Source organism: Dermochelys coriacea, chromosome 1 (assembly GCF_009764565.3).
Source record: "Dermochelys coriacea isolate rDerCor1 chromosome 1, rDerCor1.pri.v4, whole genome shotgun sequence".
In the NCBI taxonomy this organism is placed as follows: domain Eukaryota; kingdom Metazoa; phylum Chordata; order Testudines; family Dermochelyidae; genus Dermochelys; species Dermochelys coriacea.
The window spans coordinates 349,856,588-349,873,704 of NC_050068.2; the positions used below are offsets into that span (position 1 = coordinate 349,856,588).

General features: G+C 67.2%; 2 protein-coding genes across 2 annotated transcripts; both read right to left on the reverse strand.

Annotated features, from left to right (window-relative positions):
* Positions 1-2,349: 2,349 nt before the first annotated feature.
* On the reverse strand, positions 2,350-5,719 carry ATP6V1FNB (ATP6V1F neighbor). Its single transcript, XM_038387546.2, has 2 exons — positions 5,308-5,719; positions 2,350-4,229 (listed from the first exon to the last, which is right to left on the reverse strand). Exons 1-2 carry the CDS (start codon positions 5,717-5,719, stop codon positions 4,120-4,122), a joined length of 522 nt encoding a protein of 173 aa, XP_038243474.1. The 3' UTR covers positions 2,350-4,119.
* Positions 5,720-10,123: 4,404 nt separating this feature from the next.
* ATP6V1F (ATPase H+ transporting V1 subunit F) lies at positions 10,124-12,267 on the reverse strand. Its single transcript, XM_038417630.2, has 2 exons — positions 12,022-12,267; positions 10,124-10,911 (listed from the first exon to the last, which is right to left on the reverse strand). The coding sequence occupies exons 1-2, from the start codon at positions 12,177-12,179 to the stop codon at positions 10,710-10,712; spliced, it is 360 nt and encodes a 119-aa protein (XP_038273558.1). The 5' UTR covers positions 12,180-12,267; the 3' UTR covers positions 10,124-10,709.
* Positions 12,268-17,117: the final 4,850 nt, after the last annotated feature.

Here is a 17,117-nt window from a genome sequence, read left to right on the forward strand (position 1 = left end):
CCTGGAGACAAGAGGGGTACACAGGCACCCCCCACCAGAGCGGGCACTGCCAGCCGGGTGGGGTTTGGCCCAGCCCCCAGGGAGCCAATTGTGCTGCTTCTCACCCCTGGCAACTGGGGGTGCCCCAGCCCAGCTGCGCTCAGGTCAGAGCAGGCCAGGTCCAGTTGCCCCCCCCCAGCTGACCCTGGCATGGGCCCATCCTATGCCCGCTAGCCACATCCCAGCCCCGTAGAGTCACAGCTGGACCATGGCTTGGTGACAGCCCGAATGCCCATCTTCCCTGGCCTGGCACTGCAGGGTTAGCGTAGTGCCCGTCACGGTGCCGTCTGCACAAACCCATGGGCCAGGATGAGGGCCTTGGGGGGGTGGGCCGTGCTTAGGGCTATTGTGGGGAGAGGTACATGTGAGGGGAGGGGTGTCTCAGTCAGCTGCCCAGGCCCCCTGGCGCCCCCGTCCCTAATGCCTCTGGTGCCATTACAGCCCGGCCTACCCGCCCCATGCGGCCAGCCGCGGGGCAGCCCCCTGCGCCGGGAGAAGGCCTTTATCCGCCCCTCCCGGAGGGAGCAGCAGGAAGCCGTGCGCAGGCTGGCGGAGCTGCAGCTGGAGGGGGGGCGCAAGCTCCGGCGCGACAAGGAGCGGCAGCTGCTGCGGGTGAGGCAGGGGGTGGGGGCTGCCAGGCCTCGTCCCGCATGTGGGCCCTGCTGTGGGGGCAGGGGGTGTCCTACCCAGGGCGCCCCCAGGGGTGAGGCTGGGGTGTGTCACTGTTCTGGGCCCGGCCCCAGCGGTGTGGGGATCAGAGTGCCCGCCTGAGTGCCCCAGGGCCCGGCTGCCCCCTGGCGCTGCCCTGGAGGTGGGATGGGATCCTTGGGGCAAAGATTGGGCCAGGCAGGGGGTGCAACTCCGGGGCAGGCTGGCACCCCACGGGGTGCTGCACCCCCTGCCCTGGCCTGTCCGGAGCTGGGGGATGGCTGGGTCCCACTCTGTGCACTCTCTCCAGCCCCATGGAGGCTCCGTTCCCCTGCCCTGGCAGTGCCAGGCCCCAGGAGCTCCCCGGGCAGGGCTGGCACAGCTGCTCTGTGCACCTGGAGAAGGGGCCACTCCTTGCCCAGCGTGGTGGGCCCTCACCAGGTGCCCCCCAGTACTGCCCCCTCCCTGGGCTCTCTCAGGTTCAGGTTCAAGACTCCCCCCCCTTCTTCCCCCAGTTCCAGGAGCGACTGTCCATCGCCAGGCATAGGTCGGTGGAGAATCTTCTGGGGAGACCCCAGCCCCCTGCGGAGCCTCAGCTGCAGGCAAGGGCCCTTCTGCTGCCCAAGGGGGGTACAGCCCCATGTGGGGTGGCAATCACCCCAGAGGGTGGGGATGGGATCCAGCCCAGTGTGGGGCCGGGGGGAGGTGATCACCCCCGGGGTGGGTGGGAGCCAGCCCAGCATGGGGGCAATAGGAGGGCTGGGGGGGGCAGTTGCCCCGGCAGTCAGGGCACAGATGCACCAGCAGCAGCAGATGGCAAGACCCTGTTGGCACCTCCCTAGACGGGGTAGGCAGCTGCTAGGACGGGGCAGGGGGCTGTCTGGGGCTCACGGAGGTGGCCTGCCCCCCAGCCCCGCTCTCTCTGGGGCGCTGCTCCTCCACGCTCGAGGCTCTTGGCCGGCCAGGGCAGAAGTCCCCAGGTGGCTGGCTGTGCCCGGGGGGCAGGCTGTGGCCAGGGCCTGCAGGCTGGGTGGGGCAGCGTTGGCTCAGCCTGGCCTGTCCCCCCGGCAGGAGGCCCGGGCGCAGCAGAGGGAGGCGCTGAAGTGGCACCTGGAGCAGGTGAAGCGGGAGCGGACGCACGGCATGCAGGCCAGGGGCCACAGGCAGGTGTCCGTGGGGACAGCACGGCTGGGGGTCCGGGGGGGCAGAAAGCAGTCCTGCAGCATGGGGCCGAGGAGCCACGGGGGGGGGGGGTGCCCTAGCATCTCATCTCTCGCTCCAGCCCGCTGGCTGCTCCGAAGCAGGGTTGGGGTCCCTGCCATCCCCCCCGCCCCCGCATCTCTGCCTGGGGGCAGAGGTGGCCTGGGCAGGAGGGGGTCAGAGGGGAGTGTGGCTTGGGGGAGGGGGTCAAGCAGAGCAGCAGGGCGCGTGGGGCCAAGACCCCCAGCTCTGGCCTGGGCCATCCCACCCCTGTGCTGGCTGTCCTGCCCGCCTCCCCCCAGGTTCATTCTGGCCCCAGGGTGCCCCCCCTCGCTTGCCCCAACTCTGGCCCAGACTGTCCAATCACAACCCCCCCATTTCCCTGCTCCCCCAGGGCTGGCTACCCCTCCCCCGTGCTGGCCCAAGTCAGGCCAGGCTCTCCAGCCCCACGCTGACCCATGCTGGTCTCTCCACAGGAACACGCTGAGTTTCCAGGAGCTCTTGGAGCCGCTGGTGGCACCGGGTGAGCAAGGCAGCGACCTGAGCTGGGCTGGGAAGGCCTGAACATGGGTGGGCACGCAGAGATGGGCAGCCCCCTCCCCTCGCTCCCAGCCCGGCATTGCCCATCCGCCAGGGGGCTGCCAGCACACAGCTTGTGATGAAGTGGGAGATTTGCATAATGTGTTGTGTGAATAGTGTGTGTGCCTCAGTTTCTCCATGTGTGCAACACGATTAACTAGGTGGTGGGACTCAGGTGTGAGCATGTCGGGCTGCCTGGCCAGACGTTGTGACCAATTTTGCCGGAAAGACAACAAAGGTCAGAGAAGGGGCAACTGGGCATGACTGGGGGTGGGGGGTGGGCTGTTGGCTGCAGGACACTCTCCAGGTTTGGGACTCGGGGGAGATCCCAGGGCTCTGGCCCCCCCAGATGGACTTTGCTGAAGGTTCCTGCTTTCTGTGCTAACAAGCCCTGTTCTACGCTGTGTTCCTGACCACTAATAACCCTCCTGTGTCCCTCGCTGGCTGAGTCACTGCTGGCTGCGGAGTGGGGGTGCCTGGCCCCGTTGGGGGCATGAGGCTTCCCCAGGCGTCCCAGCCAGGTGGACTCACTGGGGGGAGCATGGATGGGGGGGGGCTGAACGCTTCGAGGTCAGACCCAGGAGATGCTGTACCCAAGGGGGATTGCCCTGGTGAGAGTGCACCCTGAGGGGTGTCACACTGCCCCCAGGGTTCTGTCGGGGCCCCCCTGAGAGCGGGGCCAGAGCCCCGAGTGCCTGGGGAGTCCAGGGCATCAGAGCCACCCCACAACCTGCTGCCCAGCCACCCCAGGCATTGACTGAGGTGGGGCAGACACCACGACCGGGTGTGTGCAGGGCTGGCCCCATCCCTCTCAGCTCCCCCCATCCTCCCCACGGCTCGGAGCTGTGGGGCTGGAGATCCTGGAGCGTGGGGGGGCACCGTGGGGCTGGGGCACAGGGAAGGACAGGAGCCGCAGTGCAGGGGCCATTCCCAGGGGCTGGAGAGCAGGCTCGGGGTGCTGTGGGACTCAGGGCCCCCTTCCCTCCATGCTGGCACTCTGGGGGGTCCCCAACAAGAGGGCGAGGGACTGCCAGTGAGGACAGTGGGCAGCCACCAGAGAGCCCCAGTGGATGGAGACACTGGCTAGGCAGGGGAGCCCCCCGGCGCTGCTGGGAGTCTTGGAGAGGAGCCCGCAGGGCTGTGCAATGGCTCTGCCCACATGTGGCCCAGCCTGGCACAGCCTACAATAAAGTTACCCACCCTTCACCTTGGCACGGCCCTAGGGCTGTTACCATGAAGGATGTGCCAGGCCCTGCTGGCTGCCTGTGCCCAACCTGGACTTGCTGCAGGGCCTGATGTCCAGCCTGCCCCTCACCTGCTGCCACTCCCAGAGCCTTGACCCTGCTTGGAGGGGCCCTGGCAGCCACAGGCCGGGCACTGACCAGGCGGGGTCAGGCTCTGCCAGAGCCAGGTGCCAGGCCCAGCTGCCTTGGCATGCCGCTTTGCGCAGAGGCGGTTAAAGGGGAGGCCCCCGGGCCCTACATTTGGTTAGTGCCCGGCCGGGTGGGTGAATGATGCACAGAGCCAGTGGGGCAGCACCAGGCGGTCATGTTAGGAGAGCCCAGTGTCCCAAGCAGCCAATGTGGTCCAGGGGTGGGGGGACTGGCCCGGTCCCAAGCCCAGAGCCCCGTGGCAGGGAGAGGGGCTGGGTTCTCACAAGGCCACATCGCGTGGGTCCAGCAGCGAGAAGACCCCATTCTTGCGGAAGAAGCTCTCGATGCGGCACTTGGGCAACGCGGGCACGTAGACGTTGGTGACTTTCCCTGGGCAGAGACACAAGGGATGGGCGGTGAGCGGGGGAGGCAATGAGCTGGGGGGGGCAGACCAGAACCCCAGACCTCCCCCCGAACTGACTCATTGCCAACCTTCCCCCCCCGGCAGCACTGGGCTCCCACGATCTCGCTCCGTAGTGGGTATCCCCGGCACAGGAGTGACCCCCAGAGCGCCCCCACTGCATGCCCAGCAAGCCAGGAGGGGACCCCGGCTTTAACCCCAAGCCCTGGCACCCCCCCCCTGGGCAGAGCCGCTCGCTGGGCTATTAGCCGACAGCTGGCGCTCCGGCTAGCAGGGGTGTAGGGCTGGGGCATGAGGCCACCGTGGGCAGAGGAGTTGGCTTGGGGGGCAGCTGGGGAAGCTGTTGGGCCAGTCTGGCTGGGAGCCCTCCCACCCCTGGGAGATGGGCCCAGAGCATGTGAAGGCTGAGGGGTCATGGTGACTGTCATCGCAGTTCCAGAGCCCACGTGGGACCTGGCTGCAGCCGCAAAATGCTGAGAGCCTGGTCGGGAGGTTGTCACAGCTGGTGCTGGGCTGCAGGCCAGGCCCCCTCAGCACTAAAGCCTCCTGGCCAAGAACCATGGCCCTGCCTCTTGAGCCAGAGGGAAATCTCCATCACACCCCAGCACTATAGGGACTATGACACACAGCAGACGAGATCTCATCCCATCCAGTAGAGGGCAGCGCTGCCCCCACCCCCAGGTCATTCACTATTAGCACAAACCCAACCTGTGCCAGCCAGGTGCCCCAACACCCTGGGGGAAGGGGCTGGGGAACCCCTGGCACACAGCGCCAGCGGCCGCTACAAGAGATTTGCTGTATGCAAATGAGCTCAGGCCGGCTGTGCTAATTGGCCCAGCCTGCTGCGAGGTCACAGCCGGCGTCATGGACCCATTCCGGAGGCACTGCCCCGAGGGGAGAGCGCCACCTAGTGGAACCCCCCCCCCCGCCTCCGCTGCGCCCCCCACGCCAGTGCAGCCCCGGGCTACGGGGCAAGATGGCCCTGTGGGCACAGGCATGAGCCGGGGGCAGGGCTCTGCCCCCCCAGCGCCCGCTGCCCCAGCTCACCCATCTGCCAGCCGTAGACGAAGTTGGTGGTGACGGGGGCGTTGTACTTCTCCTCGGGCGCGCGGGTTGTGCGGAGGGTCAGGTACCGCCGCCGGCCCTCGCCGTCCTGGGAGATGCCCTGGTACAGCAGCTTCCGCACCTCCGGCGCCACGGGCTTCATCTCCCCCTCCTGGATGCCCGCGGCGGCCCCGGCGGGCCCCTCGGGCGGCTGCTCGGCCTGGGGCACGGGCGCCGGAGACCGGAGGGCGGGCAGCTTGAGCGGCTCCCTGGCGGCCTGCCGCCGCTGCGCCTGCTTGGCCTTGGCGGACGCCCCGAAGCGCTGGTGCCAGCGGAAGTGGAGCATCAGCTCCTTGTGGTACCTCTCCTTCCAGAAGTCCTGCTGCAGCGTGTCCATGCTCAGCTGGCGCGCCATGCTGGCACCCGCCGGGCGCCCTGCGTCCAGACGCCCCCCCCGAGAGCTGCAGGGGGCCCCCCCTGTGGCAAGGCTGAGCTGCGGCCCGAGGGCCTCCTGCACCCTGTGAGCACAAGTCCGGGGCTCGGGTCCCGTCCCTGCTGTGCCCGCCCCCCAGGCCAGGGGCAGCTGGTGCCATTGTCAGCTGTGTTGCCATGGCAGCTGCATCACACCCCTGAGCTCACAGAGGCCGGGGGCAAGGGGCTGCCTGGCACTGGCCCGGCTGCCCTGCTCCGGGGCCCCAGCAATGGCTCCAGGGCAGGGACGTCTGAATCTCACCCGGAGCAGCCCCCCAGCGGTGCCCTCCATCAGCAGCGGCTGCCCGCGGCCCCTGCTGGCCAGCTCAGGGGGCACTGAGGCTGGGCATCGCTGCTCACATGCTGGCTGTCCCTGTGCACCTCGGTGAGTGTGTGTGTGGAGGGGGGGAACGACCAGTTGCCGCCAGGATCAGATGGGCCAGGGCTGTACTGGTGCTGATGGGAAAGGGGGGGGATGCTCTGGGGGTCATCCCCCCCCAGTGACATTATGAGTGTAATATAATGTCTTATTGAAAGGTGACACGGCCAGAGTTAATTACCTCCTAGCCTGACTTGACCCAGGGCCAGACCCCACCCCAAACAGCCCCCCACCCCCGGATCCCACCCCCTATCCAACCTCCCTGACTGCCCTGACCCTTATCCACCCCTCCCCGCCAGCCCCCCTGGGACTCCCACACCTTATCCAACCCCCCCATTCCCCGACCGCCCCAGAACCTCTGCCCCATCCAACCGCTCCCTCTCCCCTGACTGCCCCCAGGATCCCCTGCCCAACCCCCCCACCGCCACCCCCTTACCATGCCACTCAGAGCGGCAGCTCGCAGCCCTGCTGCCCGCAGGTCGGCGTGGCTGCGGGAAAGTGGGGACAGCGAGGGAGGGGCCGGAGCTCAAGGGCCAAGCAGGATGGTCCCGTGGGCCGGATGTGGCCCAAGGGCCATAGTTTGCCCACCGCTGGTTTAATGGATAAATGACCCTGTGCTAATTGCCATGATGTTTGGGAGAAGGCAAGTTAAGCGTATTGTTTTCTCAGGCCAAAAGGCTGCAGGAAATGTATAAAAACCCTGGGACAGGATCCTTCTTCATCTCAGATCTGCTTTGGGTTTCAAGAAGGGGAAACCCTGAGCCATAAGGATGGAGATCCCCAGTCACTGACTCGAGTCACCCTGAATATGGTGGACATTGGACTATAACCTCTGGACTATTTCTAAAAGGACTTTTGGCAACTACAAATTCCCCATCTCTGCTCTGAATCTGGACCTCAAGAAATTGAACCCAAGTCTGTATGTGTACTGATCTTTCAACCACCTCTCTCCCTTTTCTTTTTAAATACGTTTTAGTTGAGTTAATAAGAATTGGCTGTAAGCGTGTATTTTGGGTAAGATCTAAGTTATTTGACCTGGGTCTATGGCTTGGTCCTTCGGGATCGAGAAAACCTTTTTCTGTTACCGGGGTACTGGTTTTCATAACCATTTGTCCCCATAACAAGTGGCACTGGTGGAGACACTGGGACACTGGTGTGTCTGAGGGAATTGCTTGTGTGACTTACTTTGCCAGTGGGGTGAGACCGAAATCCTCTCTGTGGGGCCGGTTTGGTGCCTTAGTAATAAAGGACACTGAGCTTTGGGCTGTGACTGCCCTGCTCTAAGCAATTTGTCCTGAATTGATACTCTCCGCTGTGTCCCACCAAAGGCAGCATCATTATACCTCACCCCCCCATGAGCTCTGCATGGCCTGGTATAAAACCCAACCCCTTCCCAGTGGAGGGCGGGGGGCCGAGAGGCTACAAGCCCAATGGATTAACCCTGGGCTTGTACTTGTAGCTGCTAGAATATCTCCCCCCCCCAAGGATTTGCAGAGGGACCCAGAGCAGTTGGCACCCGCCAGCAGATGCCAGCTCCAGAGGGCAGGTGCTGTGCTTGGGGTGGGCGCTAGCAGCCCAGACTCCTGGGTTGCCAGTTCTGCCAGACTGGCCTTGGGAGGGTCAGTGCCTGGCTGGAGAGTGGGTGGGTCAGTGCCTGGCTGGAAGTATTTGGGGCCAAGATGCAAGGTTCTGCTGGGGGCAGCCTGAGGCCGGCAGGAAGCAAGCTGTGCAGAGGGCAGGGGGTCCCCCAAAGATGAGTGGCATGTAGGAAGCTTAGGCCAGCCCTCAGAGGGAGCAGCACTAGGTGGTGCAGTTCAGATAGCAGCTGGATAGGGGGGCTCTTGCCCCACTAGGAGGAGTCACCCACCTGGGGTGCCCTTCGGGCTCATAGACTGGGCACAGCCCCTAGCCTGCATGCTCCACAGGACGGGCAACGAACGGGGTGGGGAGGGGGCAGCTGGGAGCCAGAGCAGACAGGCTCCCCGGACCCTGGCTGCCCAGCCCCCCCAGGGCTCAGGGGAGGGGAGCACAGGGGCCGTCTCTGGCTCTTGGCACACAAGCTCAAATCAAGTCCCCCAGAGCAGCATATGCCACATGCCCCAGGCTGGCACCTCGGGGGCTGGGGAAGCCTCTGTGCTGACAAACTCTGGGACAGGGCTGCCAGCACCAGGCCGTGGAAGTGGCGAGGCCGCAACGCCCCTAGAGCCTGGCTGGTGGGCAATGCCCCAGGGCAGAACACGGCCCCTAGAGAGCACCTGGGCTCCGCCTGGCTTGCCCAGGGAGTGAGGAGCAGGGGGGCATCATCACTGTACCTTCAGCTGGCCCTGGAAGGGGGGAAGGAGAGACTGCTGGGCTTCCCTAGCAGCGCCCGCCTGAGGGCAGACCCAGAGACCCCCCCCCCCTTGAGATCAGCTCGCCTGACCCCAGCTTCCAGGCCAGCTGGCCATATAAACCATGCCACCCCCGGCCCTGCTGAGCTGTGCCAATGGTTAATTCATCGGCACTGAGCCAGCCCCCCCCGGCCGCGCTGGCCCCAGCTCAGTGCCCTCCTGGCTCATCTGCCCAGGCCGCTCTAGCGCCCCCCTGCCACGCGGGCACCAGGTTAACACTGACTGTGGAAGCTCCTGGCCGGCTTCCAGCACCACGGGCACAGTGGCCTGGCTAAAGAGTCCCAGCACCTCCCCAGCTCTCCCTCCGCTCTGTAGCAGCAGCCAGCCCACACGGCTCAGCACTTCCACCGCCCCAGCCCTGCCAGCAGCAGCAGGGGCCCCCTGGGTCTCTCACACTCTGTGCAGAGCCAGGTCTGGGCAGGGGACAGAGAGCTGCCAGCAGGCAGGAGGGCAGGCCCAGAACCAGGCTGGGACTGGCCCCGGGCAGCTGGAGCTGTCCCATGCGGGCATGGAGCTGGTACAGGCCAGCTCCTCCCCTCAGGGCTCTGCCCAGCATTGCAGCCAGCTGGGACATGGTGAAACTGAACCAGGGAGGCAGGAAGCAGCCAGCGCAGGGAGAGGAGCAGCCACCAGCTTCCCTGGGCCTGAGGGGGAGGGAGAGGGACAGAGACCGGGGGGGGGGAAGGAGACAGCAGCACCCATATTCAGCGCTCCCTCCTCACATTTAGGAGCAACAGATTCACCAGCCACTGGCACTCCCCACCCAGCGCCTGCGTTCATGAACTAGCTGGTGCCACCGGCACTGCCAGGCTGGAAGGGCAGAGGGCACCACCCGCTGGTCAGCTACGGGCCCAGCTGCAGCCGGCTTTCCTGGGGCCGTGGCAGCCTCAGCGGGGGAGCCCCGCGTGCAGCAGGCAGTGAGCGCGGCGCGGTCAGCAGGCCACTGCACATCCTTCCGCCCGCCTAGGTCAGGGCCAGGAGCCAGGCCAGCCTGGATGCCGCCCGCCTAGGTCAGGGCCACCAGGCCTCGGACTAGCGCTGCGGACAAAGCAGCTGCCGGCTCCTCAGAGCCGCATGGGGGTGAGTCACCAGCCACTTCCCCTTTCGGGGTCACGGGACGGGCTCATAAGCAGCCCCCCGGCTGGGGACAAGCCAGCGCCTGCCTGGGGAGGATGTTTGCTGGCAGAGCGAAAGCTGGTGACTGCTGAGAGCCGCCAGCCTCCTCACAGCCCCCCACCAAGAGCAGGTGCACACAGGAAAGGGGCAGGTGTGTGCACGGGGGGGTCAGGATTGTGTGCACACACCCCCAGCTGCACTGCGGGCAAGTCACCGGCCTAACCAGTGAACTCCCAGCAGGCAGGAGGGTGCCAGGGCAGCTGGGCTGGGACTGGCCCCGGCTGGCAGGAGCTGTCCTAGACAGGCAGGGAGCCCAGTACAGACCAGCTCCTCAGCCTGGCTCGGTTTTAACCCCTCGCCCTCCAGCCGACCCCCTCCCTGCTGGTGCTCTGCCCACACCCTGGCCTTTGGGGCGCAGCCTGGCTCGAGAGGGCATCTGCCCCAGCACAGAGCCAAAGAATCCGGGGAGAGGGGGGCTCCTCTGCTTTAATGTAACAGCTCAACCATCACAGGAACATACACGAGGCAGATCTGCCGGTAGCACATGGAGGGACGGGGGAGCCGGGGCTCTGGGAAATGGGAGGGGTACGGCTGAGCCAGGGGCATGGGCCAGCTCTGGCACCCACCTTGCCGCTGCCCCCCCATGCCAACTGGAACACAGCCCGTGCCCCCAGCACACAGGGGCTCGGGGAGGGTTCGGGGGCAGCAGCATGGATTGGGTGCATTTGGCCCTCAGCCCCACAGCTGGTGGGAGGCCCCTGGAGCCCCAGAGGGGGTCAGAGGAGCAGGGTGGGAAGAAGGAAAGCCACATAGGCCCAACACACCCATGCCGCCAACCCCACCCCCGGGGAGCCAGTCTGGGCCCAGACGCCCCAGCACGAGGGGCTGCAGCAATTCAGCCCTGGGGAGGGGCAAATGCTGTTCGGTGCCCACGAAGAACTGCAGGAGCAGCTGCTCCCCTGGGGCTCAGCTGCGGCCTGCTGGGGGGACCGGGGCAGCCGGGCCCGAGGCCGGGAGCCGGCCGGGGCCCAGGCCGGCAAGCGCAACCCCTAGCGCAGGTCCTCGGCGGTGAACATGCCCCTGGCGCGGCGCAGGATGGAGTCCTTGGCGGCGTCGTAGGGGTGCTCCTTGGAGGGGATCTCCAGCACGGCGGGCAGCGAGCGGGTGTGCCCGTCCAGCACGTGCCGGATCAGCTCCGCGATGAACTGGTTGATCAGGATGATGCCGATGTCCTCGCGGCTCAGGAAGCTCCTGTGGGGGGAGGCGGGGATGGGTGGGGCTGCACCAGGGGGAACTGATGCCCCCGCCTCCGAGCCAGCCCCTGCCCCTCAGCCCCCCAAACCATCATCTGCAGCCCCCCCGGAGCCAGCCCCTGCCCCTCGCCCCCCCAACCATCATCTGCAGCCCCCTTGGAGCCAGCCCCTGCCCCTCGCCCCCCCAACCATCATCTGCAGCCCCCCAGGAACCAGCACCTGCTCCTCGCCCCCCCAACCATCATCTGTAGCCCCCTTGGAGCCAGCACCTGCCCCCCCGAACCATCATCTGCAGCCCCCCTGGAGCCAGCACGTGCCCCCCCCACCCCAGGAACCAGCCCCTACCCCTCGCCCCCCCAACCATCATCTGCAGCCCCCCCAGAGCCAGCACCTGCCCCCCAACCCCCGGAGCCAGCACCTGCCCCTCGCCCCCCCAACCATCATCTGCAGCCCCCCCCGGCGCCAGCGCCAGTCCCTGCCCCCCCCCACCCCCGGAGCCAGCCCCTGCCCCCCCGAACCATCATCTGCAGCCCCCCCGGCGCCAGCCCCGGCCCCTCGCCCCCCCAACCATCATCTGCAGCCCCCCCAGGAACCAGCACCTGCTCCTCCTCGCCCCCCCAACCATCATCTGTAGCCCCCTTGGAGCCAGCACCTGCCCCCCCGAACCATCATCTGCAGCCCCCCTGGAGCCAGCACGTGCCCCCCCCACCCCAGGAACCAGCCCCTACCCCTCGCCCCCCCAACCATCATCTGCAGCCCCCCCGGCGCCAGCCCCGGCCCCTCGCCCCCCCAACCATCATCTGCAGCCCCCCCAGGAACCAGCACCTGCCCCTCGCCCCTCCAACCATCATCTGCAGCCCCCCCCGGAGCCAGCCCCTGCCCCCCCCGAACCATCATCTGCAGCCCCCCCAGGAACCAGCACCTGCCCCTCGCCCCCCCAACCATCATCTGCAGCCCCCCCGGCGCCAGCGCCAGCCCCTGCCCCCCCCACCCCCGGAGCCAGCCCCTGCCCCCCCGAACCATCATCTGCAGCCCCCCCGGCGCCAGCCCCGGCCCCTTCCGCTGGATAGGCCAAGCCGGACTCCTGGGTCCCCCGCGCCCCGCGCACCGGAAGGTCTCCTCGATCTCGGTCAGGCTCGTGTCCTTCTCCACCACCAGGAAGTTGGGCCTGCGGTGCTTGTTGAGCTCGCCCACCCCACCCAGCAGGAAGCCCGTCACCGTGTCCTCGTCCCCCAGCACCGCGATCAGCTTCCCCCGCCCGGCCATGGCTCGAGTCCGCCGCCGCCCGCCGCCCGCCGCCTAGACCCTCGGCGCGCCCGGCGCATGCGCGGCCTGCCCCGGCAGCACCCGTCTGCGCGTGCGCGGCTGGCTCCCACGCCCTCCGCCCTTCGGAGCATGCGCATCGGGCACCGACCGCCCGGAGCCTGGCGGAGCCCTTCTACGCCTGCGCGGGCGCTGCAAGTGGCCCGCGGGCTCCCGCGCCTGTGCGCCGTGCCCGCCACCCCCCCCGAGCGCGGAGAGAACCCAGGAGTCCTGCCCGGCTCCCCCCCCCCCCCCCGCCCATGTGCCGAAGTGGGAATTGTTTGTTGTGTTTCTCATGCAGCTTGGCCGTGCCTCAGTTTCCCTGGCGTGCTGCTTTGTTCCCGGCCGGGAGGACACAGCGGGGTGGCCCCAGCTGGCTGGGCCCTGGACATGCCCCCAAGCCCCCAGTGCCCCCCGGAGCGCCGAACCCCCCGCCCGGCCGCAGGGCCGGAGCCGCGGGAACGCGGGCCCGGGGGCAGGGGTGGGTGGATCCGGAGCCTGACCCTGGGGCTCCCTGCGGCCTGGCCTGGCCTCTGGGCTGCCCTGAGGCCTCCTAGGCTGGGCGCCCGCTACTGACTAAACCCACCTGTGCTGCCAGCGCTGGGCGCGGGGCTCCCCTGTGGCGGGACTCACTGAGCAGAGCTCATGGGAGGGGGGAACCTGGGGGGCTGCAGGCCCAGCCTCAGGGCACAGTGAGATGGCAGGGATTAGCCTGGAGGCTGTGAGCCCCTTGGGAGTCTGACCCACTGAAGCGCTCCTCCCAGAGACTGAGTCAAAACTGGGGGCATAGCGCTCACCATGTGGGTCCATGGCAGACCCCCACTCCCCTCCCAGAGCCGGGGACAGAACCCAGGAGTCCTGGCTGCCAGCCCCCCCTGCTCTAACCACTTGACCCCACTCCCCTCCCAGAGCCGGGCACAGAACCCAGGAGTCCTGGCTGCCAGCCCCCCCTGCTCTAACCACTTGACCCCACTCCCCTCCCAGAGCCGGGGACAGAACCCAGGAGTCCTGGCTGCCAGCCCCCCCTGCTCTAACCACTTGACCCCACTCCCCTCCCAGAGCCGGGCACAGAACCCAGGAGTCCTGGCTGCCAGCCCCCCCTGCTCTAACCACATGACCCCACTCCCCTCCCAGAGCCGGGGACAGAACCCAGGAGTCCTGGCTGCCAGCCCGCCCTGCTCTAACCACTTGACCCCACTCCCCTCCCAGAGCCGGGGACAGAACCCAGGAGTCCTGGCTGCCAGCCCCCCTGCTCTAACCACTTGACCCCACTCCCCTCCCAGAGCCGGGGACAGAACCCAGGAGTCCTGGCTGCCAGCCCCCCCTGCTCTAACCACTTGACCCCACTCCCCTCCCAGAGCCGGGGACAGAACCCAGGAGTCCTGGCTGCCAGCCCCCCCTGCTCTAACCACTTGACCCCACTCCCCTCCCAGAGCCGGGGACAGAACCCAGGAGTCCTGGCTGCCAGCCCGCCCTGCTGTAACCACTTGACCCCACTCCCCTCCCAGAGCCGGGGACAGAACCCAGGAGTCCTGGCTGCCAGCCCCCCCTGCTCTAACCACTTGACCCCACTCCCCTCCCAGAGCCGGGGACAGAACCCAGGAGTCCTGGCTGCCAGCCCCCCCGGCTCTAACCACTTGACCCCACTCCCCTCCCAGAGCCGGGCACAGAACCCCGGAGTCCTGGCTGCCAGCCCCCCTGCTCTAACCACTTGACCCCACTCCCCTCCCAGAGCCGGGGACAGAACCCAGGAGTCCTGGCTGCCAGCCCGCCCTGCTCTAACCACTTGACCCCACTCCCCTCCCAGAGCCGGGGACAGAACCCAGGAGTCCTGGCTGCCAGCCCCCCCTGCTCTAACCACTTGACCCCACTCCCCTCCCAGAGCCGGGCACAGAACCCAGGAGTCCTGGCTGCCAGCCCCCCCTGCTCTAACCACTTGACCCCACTCCCCTCCCAGAGCCGGGGACAGAACCCAGGAGTCCTGGCTGCCAGCCCGCCCTGCTCTAACCACTTGACCCCCCTCCCCTCCCCGAGCCGGGGACAGAACCCAGGAGTCCTGGCTGCCAGCCCCCCTGCTCTAACCACTTGACCCCACTCCCCTCCCAGAGCCGGGGACAGAACCCAGGAGTCCTGGCTGCCAGCCCCCCCTGCTCTAACCACTTGACCCCACTCCCCTCCCAGAGCCGGGCACAGAACCCAGGAGTCCTGGCTGCCAGCCCCCCCTGCTCTAACCACTTGACCCCACTCCCCTCCCAGAGCCGGGGACAGAACCCAGGAGTCCTGGCTGCCAGCCCCCCCTGCTCTAACCACTTGACCCCACTCCCCTCCCAGAGCCGGGGACAGAACCCAGGAGTCCTGGCTGCCAGCCCCCCTGCTCTAACCACTTGACCCCACTCCCCTCCCAGAGCCGGGGACAGAACCCAGGAGTCCTGGCTGCCAGCCCCCCCTGCTCTAACCACTTGACCCCACTCCCCTCCCAGAGCCGGGGACAGAACCCAGGAGTCCTGGCTGCCAGCCCGCCCTGCTCTAACCACTTGACCCCACTCCCCTCCCAGAGCCGGGGACAGAACCCAGGAGTCCTGGCTGCCAGCCCGCCCTGCTCTAACCACTTGACCCCACTCCCCTCCCAGAGCCGGGGACAGAACCCAGGAGTCCTGGCTGCCAGCCCCCCCTGCTCTAACCACTTGACCCCACTCCCCTCCCTGAGCCGGGGACAGAACCCAGGAGTCCTGGCTGCCAGCCCCCCCTGCTCTAACCACTTGACCCCACTCCCCTCCCAGAGCCGGGGACAGAACCCAGGAGTCCTGGCTGCCAGCCCCCCCTGCTCTAACCACTTGACCCCACTCCCCTCCCAGAGCCGGGCACAGAACCCAGGAGTCCTGGCTGCCAGCCCCCCCTGCTCTAACCACTTGACCCCACTCCCCTCCCAGAGCCGGGGACAGAACCCAGGAGTCCTGGCTGCCAGCCCCCCCTGCTCTAACCACTTGACCCCACTCCCCTCCCAGAGCCGGGGACAGAACCCAGGAGTCCTGGCTGCCAGCCCCCCTGCTCTAACCACTTGACCCCACTCCCCTCCCAGAGCCAGGGACAGAACCCAGGAGTCCTGGCTGCCAGCCCCCCTGCTCTAACCACTTGACCCCACTCCCCTCCCAGAGCCGGGGACAGAACCCAGGAGTCCTGGCTGCCAGCCCCCCCTGCTCTAACCACTTGACCCCACTCCCCTCCCAGAGCCGGGGACAGAACCCAGGAGTCCTGGCTGCCAGCCCGCCCTGCTCTAACCACTTGACCCCACTCCCCTCCCAGAGCCGGGGACAGAACCCAGGAGTCCTGGCTGCCAGCCCCCCCTGCTCTAACCAGTCCCCTCCCGCAGCTCATGTAGGGCCAGGCCCATGTGCGCCATGGTGCGTGGGGTGTTGATTTGTGGGTGCTCAGCCGCCCTGGGGAACGTTTGCAGTCTCCTTTGTTCGCTGCCGAGCCAGGGCCTGGTTCTGGACCCTGCGGCGTCGTTCTGCTCTGGGCAGCCCAACTGGCAAAGCCCCGGGGAGCGCACTGCCTGGGAGTCTGGCGCACCCGCTCTGCCCGGGGTGGCAGCGACACCGGCAGCACGTGGAGCAGGAGGGGGGAACACTGGGTCTGCAGTGATGGCATCTCGCTACGGAGCCACCTGCCAGGGCCAGCCCAGGGAGCCCAGCTCAACCCCCAGCCACTGTGTGTGACCCCAGCCTGGGGGGGGGGGTCAGAGGCACCTGGCTCTTCCCGCCCCCCCCCTCGCCAGCTGGGCACTGAACTTTGTCAGCCACGGGGCAAACACCCCGGCTGTTCCCCAGCTCCTGGGGGGGGTCGCCAGCTCTGGCTCCACAGGGCGGGGGACCCAGCTAATCCAGAGTAGCCCAGACCATAATTTGGGCTCTGGGTAGCCTGATCCTGTGTTTAGGCCACATGCCCAGCCCCCACATTAGGGGGCACCATGAGGGTCAGCTACTGGTCCCATCTAGGGGGATCCACCCCCAGCAAGTCCCAGGAGCAGGGCACCACTTTTTGGCCCTGGCCTGCGCCTGTTGCACCCGCTGTTTGTGCCACAGTCTCTTGGCCTTCCCAATCTAAACCGGGATCCCCTGGCAAGGCACGGCTGGCTGCCCCATCCTTGGGGGGCTCAGTGCAGCTGGCAGCAGGGGCAGGAGTCGCCAAGCTGTGACGAAGTGGGTCTGTTCCTAATGTTTCCTCTGAATACAGTCGGGGTGCCTCAGTTTCCCCTAGGCATTTCTTAAGTCTCTAGGGGGTGGGATAAGGGGGTGTAATTGTTACAGAGCACAGGGCCAGGGTACAAAATGGCCGATGCTCTGTCTCCTGGCAACTGATGGCCTGGCCCTTCCCCCCCGCAAGGTGAGAGCTGAAGCGTTGGAAAATAAAGGAATATGGTGCCCTCCTGGCCCGGGAAAGGGACAAAGCCCAGAGGAGGGGGTGCAGGGGGAGTCAGTTGGGGGGTGGCTGGGGACATGGAGCGAAGTGCAGACGTGGTTGTCTGGCTCACTGCCCCCCAAAATGGACCCAGCTGAGGGGTCCTGTTCTCTGCACCTACAAGCTCTGTGTTAGAGCATGTTCCTGTCGTCTAATAAACCTTCTGTGTTACTGGCTGGCTGAGAGTCCCGTCTGACTGGAGTTGGGGGGCAGGACCCTCTGGCCTCCCCTGGACCCCGCCTGGGCAGACTCCCTGTGGGAAGCGCACGGAGGGCAGAGGATGCTGAATGCTCCGAGGTCAGACCCAGGAAGGGGGGAGCCGGGTGAGCTGGATGTCCTGCAGACAGGCTGCTCCCGGAGAGGAGGCTCCCCCAGAGTCCTGACTGGGTCGTAGGGAGCAGTCCCAGAGCATCGCCTGGGGACGCCGGGACACCAGCCAGCCCC

Coding starts and splice junctions, on each gene's coding strand:
- ATP6V1FNB (XM_038387546.2), bottom strand. CDS start 5,719: ATGGCGCGCCAGCTGAGCATGGACACGCTGCAGCAGGACTTCTGGAAG. Junction 4,230..5,307: donor CGTCTACGGCTGGCAGATGG/GTGAGCTGGGGC, acceptor GTCTCTGCCCAG/GGAAAGTCACCAACGTCTAC.
- ATP6V1F (XM_038417630.2), bottom strand. CDS start 12,179: ATGGCCGGGCGGGGGAAGCTGATCGCGGTGCTGGGGGACGAGGACACG. Junction 10,912..12,021: donor GAGATCGAGGAGACCTTCCG/GTGCGCGGGGCG, acceptor CTCCCCCCACAG/GAGCTTCCTGAGCCGCGAGG.